Source organism: Schistocerca nitens, chromosome 3 (genome assembly GCF_023898315.1).
Source record: "Schistocerca nitens isolate TAMUIC-IGC-003100 chromosome 3, iqSchNite1.1, whole genome shotgun sequence".
In the NCBI taxonomy this organism is placed as follows: domain Eukaryota; kingdom Metazoa; phylum Arthropoda; class Insecta; order Orthoptera; family Acrididae; genus Schistocerca; species Schistocerca nitens.
In genome coordinates this window covers 828,392,740-828,405,930 of record NC_064616.1, presented here as the reverse complement: position 1 = coordinate 828,405,930, position 13,191 = coordinate 828,392,740, and the positions used below count along the sequence as shown (strand labels likewise).

Sequence of the window (13,191 nt, the reverse complement as noted above, 5' to 3'; positions counted from 1 at the left end):
CGAGTACGAAGACATCCTGTGCAGTCTGCCTGACCCCAGAGTAGTGGTCCAGAATGACGCCCTGCAGGCTCCCATAACTGCTGAAAATTTAACAGTGGCCTTTGTATGCGGCACCCCCATCAAGTCACCGGGCCCAGATGTCTTACCGAACGAATTCTACTGCACCTTCTATCCCCTGATGGGCGCTCAGTGGATTCAGATGTTTCAAGACCTCTTCCATGATGATTTTACCGTCCCCACAGATTTCCTTGAAGGCATCATGATACCAGTTCCCAAACCAAGCGGTTCTCATCAATGTCACGACTATCGTCCTCTCACGCTACTGAATGCGGATTATAAACTTTTCACCCATATCCTCCGCACTCGGCTTCAGACCACCATTGGACACATGATCCATCCTGACCAGACATGTTTAGGTGGAGACAGCAACATCCACAGGGCACTTGGCGCCTACCAATACGTCACGGCGCTGGCGGCGGCCTGCCGCCTCCGAGGCGCTCTTGTCACCATCAATTTTGATCACGCCTTTGATCTTATCGACCACAGTTTCCTTTGCGCCATGCTCCAATGCATGGGACTCTCGCAGGTGTCAGCAAGGGTGATCTTATGCTTAATTCATGGGGCACGCTCCCGGATTATGATCAACGGACACCAGATTGAACACATCAGTCTTGGACGGTCGTTGCGACAGGGATGTCCTTTATCAGGAGTCTTATTCGCGGTGGCCCACGAACCTGCACCGTACGGCCTTCACCAATGACTGGAAGGCATCAGCATTCGAGACATGACCTTCCAATGTGCCACCTCCGCAGACGATGTGGTGCTCTTGGTGCAGTCGAGTGACGAAATTCAAGTGACATGTCAGTGGTTGTGCCGCTATGGTGGGGTACTGGGCAGCGTCGTCAACATGCGCAAGATGACATACATGGATGTTGGGAGAGGCCTTCCATACCCAACAGTCATCCCCTTCCAAAAGGTTCCCTCACTGAAAGCACTAGGGGTGCAGTTCTCCAGCACAGTTTGCCAAACTGCGACAGCCACATATCGCCGGCTACTACAAAGGACACAGATGCTGCTCTGTGATAGCCGATACCACAATATGGATATGATTCTCCAAATGCATTATGTCAACATTTATCTAGTGTCCAAACTTAATTATTTTGCATACATTTTACTGCTAACAGCCACCACGGCCCGCACTTTCCAGGCGGCGTACAGACAATTTGTGAGTGCAGGTTATATATTCAAGGTTTGTTACATTAATTTAATGAGGCCTCCTCTGGCAGGAGGCCTGGGGTTGACTCACGCGCACAACCACGCACGAGCATTGTACCTATGGATGATGCGGCTCGCATGGACCACGACCAACAACAGTTTGACGGGGAAGCTGCTACAGATGTTCGCGCCACAAGATCTTCGTCCACCGGTCGCCGTGGGCCACATAGCTGTCTCAGGCCCACATCAGCGATTTTCTGGTCAAACTGAGTTACATGACTGAGCACGAGAGATTACTACCGTGTCTATCAGGCACGACAACCCCGTAACAAGGTCGAACAACAACATCCAACCATCTGCTGGACCAGGGTGTGGCGAGCCGTCCACACCCCATACCTGCCCACGTACACTCATTCCCTGTGGTATATGGTAGTGAACGGCAAATTAGCCACACGCCAGCACCTCCATTCCATCCATCTCACTGACAACTGTTTGTGTCCGCACTGTGCCGTCGTCAATTCGGATGCACGCCACCTGACATGTGCTGTGACAAGCAGATGCTGGAATCATGTGCAATGTATGCTGGTGCTCCTGTTGCGATGACAGCCAGAGTCTGTAACACCAGACGAACTCCTACACGCAGATACCACTTACTTTCCCACTATAAGAACGAACACTGTCAATTGGCTGAAGGGCATGGTTCTGTATTACATTTTGCAAGCCGCTCCCGAAAACGGTCTGGACTTGTGGGTCCAACTGATAACGACTCAAGAGGCGTTCCACCACCATGCATTGTACTGCACATGACTATCAAAATATTTAGGCACATTATTCGAGGATCCTCCTGCCCATTGGGGCGTTCTGAGTACTAAAAGGCACACTTAAAAATGATTCATGGCACACGATTGATCCTCAGAGCAAATAGTTTAGAGCGAGTCCCACTTGCATTCATTATGCAAAGACGACTCAGATGCTTCTGGTGGCAGTAGTAGGATCCTGTTTTTATTTTTATGAATTTGATCCAATAACGTTCTCTATATCCTATCGAACTCCTTTCCTTTCCTTGGTGCTGCGAGGGTGGGAATGGGACATTGAGGCCAGGCCTCAGAAGACAACCCTTGCCCTCTTTGTCCCCAACCCTTCTCTCAGGCCCTTATGGAAAAGAAAAGGATGGTATATGTGTTTCAATAAGATCACTGTTTTTATTTTATTTCAATAAAACAAAACACATTTGGTGAAAAAATACACATTTCCTTGGAGTCGCAAGACAGGTTTAAAATACCTTCACTGATTTCAGAAATAACCCCAGAAAAATGTAGGCCTATTGAAAGAAGTGTATAAGGTGGGTAAGAGTTGTGTAAACCAACACTATAGGTGGCCACCAATAAAATGTTCCATTTTGTAGCTCACTGGAACAACAGACCGTTTCGATTTTTCATCATCTTCTTCCTCCTCTTGAAAGATCTTCTTTTTGAGTTTTAAAACCTCACGTACATGTTCAAGCCTTTTACATTTTCCATGTCCATATTCTTTGATGTCACGAGATCTATAATGCCTTTATAAACTGAACCTCCTAAAACTATTAAATATCTTGTAACACACTAAACATTTTTCAATTTTTTTAACAAAGAGATATGATTCCTTTCAGTGTAGACTGAAATGCGAAGACAGTGTTAGTGTTGTAAGACAGCAACTCATCATTGGTCCTATTAGGCAGCACCACTGTCAAAACTGATCACCTATCACACAATTCATGTTTTTCTTGTATTGTCGCAACCAAACTGTAAGTGTACATTTTCTCTCTATTCATTACAATGCAAGTAAGATGACTGCAAATCTACTCACAAGTAGCCTGAGCAGAACCAAGTGCTAATGTTCAAAATTAATGAGTTGTTAAGCCCTGTGGTAACAGGTGATATGAAAAAGCACACGTGGAAGAAACTGGACTATAATCTGCCGATGCTCCCAGGAATGAATGCTGAACATAGGGAGGCACAGTGACCATGTTGTACAAAACTTTTGAATGTGATCGATGCAATGTTTTAAGGGACATGTAACCTGAAAGTAGATACCCATGACTTTCACTACCTCTTAATCCCCCCCCCCCTTCCTCCTCTCCTTACCCCCTACTCTAGCAGCAGCTTCTTTCTCTCCTTCTCCTTCACTTCGCACTAATTTCAATGTATTTCTCATGTGTATAGCATCTCAATTTCTCCATTTCTTTGACTTTCCCTGCCCCTCCCAACCCCAAACACCACCCTCAGCCCCTAATTATGATGCAACTTCCCCTTTCCTTCCAAATTTTCATGTTATCTTTCCCACATTCCCTATTTGTACTTTCTTATTCCCCATATCCCATTTAATTTATTGCTTTATCATATCTGCTTTAGTATAATATCGATAGGACTCTCACCTCCTACACCCCAAATAGGCGTGTTTTACTGTAACATATTTTACACAGTAACAGTTTCAACTACTTAAGAGATTGCAAGGCACTCTCACCACTTTCTCCAATCCTAAAAAAGAACTTGTCAAAATAAATCCCAAAAAACTATACACTCTGTCAAAGATTCCCCATCATTCATAATGATTTAACAATCAGGATGTTCAGGCATTAACTTCCTTTTAGGTTTCAGAGGACAGTTATTTAAAATTCTCCATAGACCTGACTCTCGATGATTTTCTTTGAACCTGGATCCACAACTGCTAAGGATTTTTAAGGTTCCATTCTGCCTGTCTCTGGTGAAGTGGGAGTGGGAGATGGGAGAAAGAAGGGGGATAGTGGAAGGGAATATTGAAAGAGTGGCAGGCGGTGGTAGGCAGGTGGTGGGTGGTGGGTGGCTGGAAGTGAGAGGTAGCAGGTACACTGCATAGAAATGTAGGATGGAGAGGTTGTAGATGCATGAGGTAGAATTGTGGCACAGGCACTGGCACCAAAGTGCTCACGTAGTGCACTATGAAGATGGAGAGGAGTAGTAAATTGTGAATGGAAAACAGAAGATAGAGAAATGGGAGACTTTAAGCAAGAGCATAGGTTGGCAACACTGCGCCGACGCGGACTCTTCGAGTATTTGCTGCACTAAATAATTATAAAAAGCGTTGTTATTAAGCTATTTTTAAACGTGTACAGGTGTTATAAATATAATATAAGTGTTGTTACATTAGTGGAAGAGTTAGTGAAGTGTTAAAGAAGATTAAACGGGGTAAGAAGCGTATTTTTCTTCTCGCGCCTGTAGCACGAATCCTAGGCCTAATTTCACGCGCGCGAATCGTAAGTAAGCACTGAATTAAACTTATAGATAAACGTTTCCAGTTGGTATAAATATAAGTGTTGTTACATTAGTGGAAGTGTTAGTGAAGTGTTAAAGAAGGTTAAACGGGGTAAGAAGTTTATTTTCCTTCTCGCGCCTATAGCACGGATTTTAGGCTTAATTTCACGTGCGCGTATCGTAAGTAAACAGTGAGTTATATGTAATCACCAGTTTTTTTTATTCAGTACTCTTTCAATTTATTTATATCTGCCTGAATAGTTTCTAGGGTCCTTTGTTTACGTTTTAGTCACTACTTAAATCAGCTTATACGATTTCTGTTTTTACCATGAGTGAGAAGTGCGTGACATGCCGTAGGATTGTTAGTTCCGGGGTATGGTGTGATGGGTGCTGTAGTTTCTTTCATTGGGGCAAATGTAGTGGCGTGGGAAATGGGGACATAAATGAGTCTCACCAGTGGTATTGTAGGATCTGCAGTAGAGATAGGAAAATACTGGAACAGGAAGGGAAAATTGCAGCTCTTCAAGCTGACCTAGACAAGGCAAGGGAGGATCTGGACAGGTTAAAGAGGGAGAAGGGTGAACAGAGGTGGGAAGTGGCAACAGGTAATAGGGGGAACAGGCAAAGGAGAGCATCAGACAGCTTTGTCATAAATCTTGAAAATAGATTTGACCTGTTGCCTCAGTCAGAATCGGATGAGCCTCATGTAGCTGAAGCTGTAGAAAGGGCACAACAAGCTTTCAAGGACTTGAAAAAGGTAGGGAAATTTGTAAAGAGAAAGAAAGTTCTGTTGTTAAGTAGTTCCCATGGTAGAGCTGTTGGCCAACTACTGCAGGAAAATCTAGGTCCAGAGTACCAGGTCACAAACTTTTTCAAGCCTAGTGCAGATCTGGGTCAGGTAACAGAGGATGTAGGTGCTTTATGCAAGGATTTCACAAAGGAGGATGCCATGGTTATAGTGGGTGGTCCGGGAAATAGCATTGACAGAGACTCTGAATATTCCATAGAGAGTGACCTGGTGAAGATAGCATCAGTAACGAAGCATACGAGTGTGGGATTTGTGTCTGTGTTGAGACGCCATGATCGGCCTCATTTGAACTCTTCCGTAGGGAGGGTGAACTTGGAGTCGGAGTTGGAGTCGCTGCTTAGGACGGATATAGGGTCCCATATTGGTTTGATTCCTGTGGATGCTATCGATAGGTGGGACTACACCAGGCATGGCCTTCACCTCAATAGGAAAGGGAAGGGAAAACTGTCTGGGTTGATTGCAGAAAACTTAAGGGGGGACACTGGCACAAGTGGTAAAATACCAGTGGTCACAGGTGTCAGAGGGATGCCTTTTTTAGGATAGGGAAGGGGGAAAGAAAACGAGTTTTAAGAGAGATTGGCAGACACACTCAGTTTGAGAAAACAGATTAACAGGAGTCAGATTTTATCATACAGCCTCCATTTAAACAGTGTTTAACAGAAAGTAATCAGAAACTGCCAGTTCATCTTCACCAAAGCAGTTACAATCCCATTAGTATGCAGTATCAGTTATCTTTATTACACCAGAACATTTCGGGACTCAGAAATAAAGTTGATGAACTACTCATTTGTATCGATGAAATGAATTCATCTAACCAAATTGACATAATCTGCCTCTCTGAACATCAAGTGACCACTGATATAGATATGTTAGACATTTCAGGATTTAAGCTAGCTTCCTACTTCTGCAGAGTAGATATGGATGGAGGAGGAGTTGCCACATTTATCAAAAACTACCATAAATTCAAGAACATTGACATTAATAAATTCTGTTTAGAGCAGCATCTAGAAGCATGTGCAACAGAAGTAGAGTTCCATGACAGATCCTATACAATAATAACTATTTACCGAGCACCTGCAGGAAATTATACTCTATTCATAAATCATCTAGAAGCTCTTCTGGGTTATTTAACAGGAAGAAACAAAGAAATTTTGATTGTTGGTGACTTTAATACAGATTTTCTAATGCAATCTTCCAGTAAACATTCACTGCAGTTAGTAATGTTGTCTTTCAATCTAGCTCACACTGTAAACTTTCCAACTAGGATCACTAAATCCTTAAGGACAGCCATTGATAACATTTTTATAGACAAATCAAAGGAACAAAATCATATCATAAAACCTGTTATAAATGGACTATCAGATCATGACATGCAGCTCCTTGTTTTAGACGTAAATTCTAAGCAGATTATCAAAACTGCTAAATCTGAGTACAGGAGATTAGTCAATCAACCAAAAATTGAGTGTTTTAGAAAACTGCTCAAAGATATGAACTGGAAAGATGTTTATAGTGCTCATGACATGAATGAAAAATATAACACATTCATGAACAATGTCAGTACCATGTTTGAAAACTGTTTTCCTCTAAAAGTTACTCAAATTAAACAGAAGTCTATAATAAAACCATTGATTACACAAGGAATAAAGATTTCCTGTAAGACAAAAAGGAAAATGTATCTGTCGACCAAGAATAGCTCCAATGCTGATGATTTAGCTAAATACAAGGAATACTGTAAAACATTAAAAAAAGTAATTCAGACGTCTAAACAAATGCACTACGAGAAGAAGATGGCAATGTCAGGGAACAAAATAAAAACAATATGGGATATAGTGAAAGAGCAGACTGGTAGAACCAGAAAGGAACAGGAGCAAATAGCACTAAGGGTAGATGACACATTAGTAACTGATGGGCATAGTGTGGCAAATCTATTTAATAAGTACTTTATATCCGTTACTGATAGAATGGGACTTTCAGGATCAGTAAATAATGCCCTTGAATATCTGAAACTAGCCTTCACAAATAGCTTCAAGCACATGAATATATCACTCACTTCACCAAAAGAAATAACTTCCATAATAAAATCTTTAAAAACAAAGCATTTTAGTGGGTACGATGAAATATCAACAAAGTTAATTACGGCATGTTCTTGTGAGTTTAGTACAATTCCAAGTTACTTGTGTAACCAGTCAATTATAACTGGGACATTTCCTGACTGGCTAAAATATGCAGATATTAAGCCTCTATTCAAGAAAGGGGATAAAGAGATACCATCAAACTACAGACCGATTTCACTTTTGCCAGCATTCTCAAAAATTTTAGAAAAAGTAATGTACAGGCAGCTGCTCAACCATAAGACCACAAATAACATATTATCAAGAACACAGTTTGGATTTCTGAAGGGTTCTGATACCGAGAAGGCTATTTACACCTACAGTGAAAATGTACTTAATTCATTAAATAACAAATTACAAGCAGCAGGTATTTTCTGTGATTTGTCAAAGGCATTTGATTGTGTGAACAACAACATCCTTTTAAGTAAATTAGAATTCTATAGTGTCATGGGCAGTGCTGCAAAATGGTTCAAGTCATACCTCACTAACAGGAAACAAAGGGTGTCAGTGCAAGGGACTAGTGAATTAAGTCATCAGTCATCAGAATGGGAAGAAATTACATGTGGTGTCCCACAAGGATCCATCTTAGGGCCATTGCTTTTTCTTGTGTACATTAATGATCTCTCATCAGTTACACTGCCAGAAGCAGAGTTCGTTTTGTTTGCAGATGACACAAGTATTGCAATAAATAGTATGTCAAGTGTAGTTCTAGAAAGATCTGCTAATGATATTTTCATGGATATTAATAAATGGTTTAAAGCCAACTCACTGACATTAAACTTCGAAAAGACTCACTATATGCAATTCAGAACCTGTAAGAGGTTTCCACCCAGCATATGCATAAAATACGAAGAAGAGCAGATAGAAGAGGTTGACAGTCTTAAATTCCTGGGATTACAACTTGATAATAAATTCAGTTGGGAAGAGCACACCACAGAACTGCAGAAATGCCTTAACAAATCTGTATTTGCAATTCAAGTGTTAGCAGACATAGGCGACATAAAAATGAAAAAGCTTGCATACTTTGCCTACTTTCATTCCATAATGTCATATGATATAATATTTTGGGGTAACTCTTCAAGTCAAACAAAAGTTTTCAGAGTCCAAAAGCGTGTAATACGTATTATTTGTGGAGTAAATTCATGGAAGTCCTGTAGAAACCTCTTCAAAGAACTGGGTATACTAACTACTGCCTCTCAGTATATTTACTCATTAATGAAATTTGTCCTAAATAATATATCTCTTTTTCCAACAAACAGCTCAGTTCATACATACAATACCAGGAACAAAAATGATCTGCACAAGGACCTAAAAGCACTTACTTTAGTTCAAAAAGGTGTCCACTACTCAGGAACACACATCTTCAATAATTTACCAGTAAACATAAAAAATTTAGTTACAAATAAAGATCAGTTTAAAAGGAGCCTGAAAGACTTACTAGTGGCCAACTCCTTCTACTCCATTGACGAATTTTTTAATAGAAACAAATGATGTATTGCATATATTCATACTATTAGTATTGTTATTTCAGCTTAAAAAAAAAATAAATTAACATGTTCCACACCCACGAGGATCTCCTCAGCACGGATCTATGGAACGAAAAACTAATCTAATCTAATCTAATCTAAAAGCATGTGGATGCAGCATGAGTGAAATTAAGAGTCCTGGTGCAGGGAAGGAAAAGTTGGTGCAGGGCAGAGGGCTGGTGGAGATCACGCCAGGAGGATTAGGGATCAACGGATGTGTTACTCCCATTTATATAATTCAGAAAAGCTGTTGTTGGAGGGATGGACCCAGATGGCACGGGCTGTGAAGCAGGCATGAAATCAAGCATATTGTGCTCAGTAATGTGTCCCCCATTGGGTTGTCAATGCTGCTCTTGGCCACAGTTTGGCAGTGGTCATTCATTTGAGTGAGCAGTTGGTTGGGGGTCATACCCCTATAAAATTCTGTGCAAAAATTATAGCAGAGCTGGCATATGACACAACTGCTTTTACAGATGGTCCTGCCTCTTATAGATTAGGACCTATGCCATACAATCAGCCAGCACAATGTAGCCACACAGGTAGGTGTGTGTGTGTGTGTGTGTGTGTGTGTGTGTGTGTGTGTGTGTGTGTGTGTGTACTCTGGCTTGAAAAAGGATTCATCCCAAAGCTAGCGAAGTTTTCAGTTGATGATTCAATGCCTCCACTATTTGGTACGATTCCTTAAATTATATATTGTCACCAAATATGTTTAGGTAGTTGAAAATGGCCTAAGGCTGAAACTGAATGATTGAAAAGAAAGAAAGTGATAAAATCCTGCACCCTGCCTTCAATACTGCCACATTAGTTAAACAACGTTTAAATTAATAAAATTTGGCATCTGTAAAATGATCACTATATTAAACCTTAGTAAATTACCTATTATCATCCTGATATTTTCCCTTTTCCCACAGATGCAGCAATAACAATATAGCATCTAACATATAACTTAATGTTCCTCTCTGAATAGCTAATTCCAAAAGTAAACCAAGAGCTGTGTGACGGTCTGCAAGGGGAACTACATCCCAACCACGGCCTCTGTTCATATCTCTGAAACAAAAATAACACAATTTCAGTTTAAAGCAAGTTTTAATTCAGACAATAAAATGACAGGGTGATACATAGAAAGAAATGTAGAAGAGTATTGGTCTTCCCCTCAGACATTCTGTTACCACCATAAGGTTTGGGACAGGAAGGGGAGGAATACTGGATACATACTTAGAATAATAGGCAATAGGTACTGTATTACAAGCAGTCTCATCACTCATGAATGTCAAAGAACATAACAGGAATCAGAATTCCATTTAATAATTATCTTACAATACAAAAAATTGAGATAGCAACTGCTTCAATTTAGCTTTGTTTTATACCATGTGCCGTAGTGGTGTGTACATTAGAAGGCAGCCGCATGATGCATTCTGTGCAGAGAAAAAGAGAGAGAGAGAAATATGCAAAATGCTTTTCAGCCTCACCAGTGTGCTTTCCACCTCTGTCCCACACCTCACACTACAAGTGTTGCCTACCCTGGTAACTGGCAATGCTGGGGAGAGCGCTACACTGCTTCTGACTCTCCCTAGTATAATTCATATGCTCAGAATACTATCTGTGTTGCTTCTTAAAGTAATATTATTGCATTTGCTTGCCATCCATAATGAACACTATAGTGGCTAAGTAACCTCATTATACCTAAATGAACATAAAAAATCAACACTACATATTCTATGTGCATCCCAAAGTGCATAATACAGTCAGTTGTTGCAGAATGATTGGTTGGTTTGGGGGATTAAAGGGACCAGACTGCTACGGTCATCGGTCCCTTTTTCCAAATACAAAGAACACTCACAGAGAATAAAAACGAGGAACAGAATAGATCACAGACGATACAGAACAAGGGAAACTTAGACAAAGACAAGACAAAACGAACTACAATCACACAGAGCGTGACGGTGGTTGGCCGACCATAGAAATAAAAAAAGGAAAAGCCAACCACTTAGAACCACATTAAAAAATCAGTTTAAAATCATAGGCCAAAGGCCAGAATCAACACAAAACAATAAAATAAAACAGAAACACTCAGATTAAATGATAAAATCTCCCTGCCCGAATAAAACGTAAAACTAAGTCAGCCATAGCGGAGTCGTCTGTTAAAAGGGCAGGGAGCGTATCAGGCAGTGCAAATGTCTGCCTGACCACAGCTAAAAGGGGGCAGGCCATCAAAATGTGGGCCACTGTCAAAGCCGCCCCACAGCGACATAGAGGAGGGTCCTCCCGGCACAGTAAATAACTGTGTGTCAGCCGGGAGTGGCCAATGCGGAGCCGGCAAAGAACTACTGAGTCCCTGCGAGTGGCTCGCAGGGATGACCGCCACACAACCGTCTCCTTGACAGCACGGAGTTTATTGCGCGTTGTCAGTGCGCGCCATTCATCGTCCCATAGCGCCAAAATTTTGCGGCGGTAGGCTGCCCGCAAATCAGTCTCTGGGAGGCTAACGTCCAGAGATGGCTTACTGGTGGCCTCTTTCGCCAGGCGGTCAACATGTTCATTACCCGGGATACCGACATGACCGGGGGTCCACACAAAGACCACAGAGCGGCCGCAACGGGCAAGAGTATGCAGAGACTCTTGGATAGCCATCACCAGACGAGAATGAGGGAAACACTGGTCGAGAGCTCGTAAACTGCTCAGCGAATCGCTACAGATAACAAAGGACTCACCTGAGCAGGAGCGGATATACTCTAGGGCACGAAAGATGGCGACCAGCTCAGCAGTGTAAACGCTGCAGCCATCCTGCAAGGAATGTTGTTCGGAATGGTCCCCTAGAGTTAGCGCATACCCGACACGACCAGCAACCATCGAACCGTCAGTGTAAACAATTCCAGAGCCCTGATACGTGGCCAGGATGGAATAAAAGCAGCGGCGGAAGGCCTCTGGAGGGACTGAGTCCTTCGGGCCCTGTGCCAAGTCGAGCCGAAGGCAAGGGCGACGAACACACCATGGGGGTGTATGCAAAGTAGCCCGGAAAGGAGGTGGAACAGTGAAAACCTAAAGCCCAGAGAGAAGCTCTTTGACGCGGACCGCGATTGTACAACCAGACCGGGGCCGACGTTCTGGTAGATGGACGACCGATCGCGGGAACAGGAGACGATAGTTTGGATGCCCGGGCAAGCTTAGAACATGGGCAGCATAAGCGGCCAGCAAATGTTGGCATCGTAACCGCAGTGGAGGTACACCTGCCTCCACTAGTACGCTGTCCACAGGGCTGGTGCGGAAAGCACCAGTGGCAAGGCGTATCCCGCTGTGGAGAATTGGGTCCAGCACCCGTAACGCAGATGGGGATGCTGAGCCATAAGCCAGGTTCCCATAATCCAGACGGGACTGGATTAACGCCTGGTAGAGCCGCAACAGGGTGGAGCGGTCGGCGCCCCAGTGGGTGTGGCTCAAGCATCTCAGAGCGTTTAGATGCCGCCAACACGTCTGTTTAAGCTGCCGGATATGAGGCAGCCAAGTCAACCGGGCATCGAAAACCACCCCCAAAAACCTGTGGGTCTCCACCACAGCAAGAAGTTCATTGTCAAGAGAAAGCCGCGGCTCAGGATGGACCATTCGGCGCCGGCAGAAATGCATAACGCGGGTCTTGGCAGCCGAAAACTGAAAACCATGCGCTGCAGCCCAAGACTGCGCCTTGCGGATTGTGCCCTGTAGCTGACGTTCAGCAGCTGCAATGCCAATAGAGCTGTAGTAAAGGCAGAAGTCGTCAGCATACAGGGAAGCGGAGACAGAATTTCCCACGGCCGCAGCGAGGCCGTTAATGGCTATTAAAAACAGGCAGACACTTAAAACAGAACCCTGTGGCACGCCGTTCTCCTGGACGTGGGAGGAACTATATGAGGCTGCGACTTGCACGCGGAAGGTACGATACGACAGGAAATTGCGGATAAAGATCGGCAGAGGGCCCCGTAGACCCCATCCATGAAGCGTAGAAAGGATGTGATGCCGTCATGTCGTATCGTGCGCCTTCCGCATGTCGAAAAAGACAGCGACCAGGTGCTGACGGCGGGCAAAGGCAGTACGGATGGCCGACTCCAGGCTCACCAGATTGTCGGCGGCGGAGCGGCCTTTACGGAACCCACCCTGAGACGGAGCCAGAAGGCCCCGAGACTCCAGTACCCAATGCAAGCGCCGGCTCACCATCCGTTCGAGAAGCTTGCAAAGAACGTTGGTGAGGCTAATGGGGCAGTAGCTGTCCACCTCCAAAGGGCTCTTGC

General features: G+C 43.4%; 1 protein-coding gene across 1 annotated transcript in view; it reads right to left on the bottom strand.

Moving 5' to 3' along the window:
* Positions 1 to 13,191, bottom strand: part of LOC126248847 (E3 ubiquitin-protein ligase HERC2) — an 851,297-nt gene that overhangs the window by 772,127 nt on the left and 65,979 nt on the right. Inside the window, exon 8 of the mRNA XM_049950269.1 lies at positions 9,806 to 9,976. Within this exon, the coding sequence (XP_049806226.1) occupies positions 9,806 to 9,976 (171 nt within the window). The remainder of the gene's footprint in view (positions 1 to 9,805; positions 9,977 to 13,191) is intronic.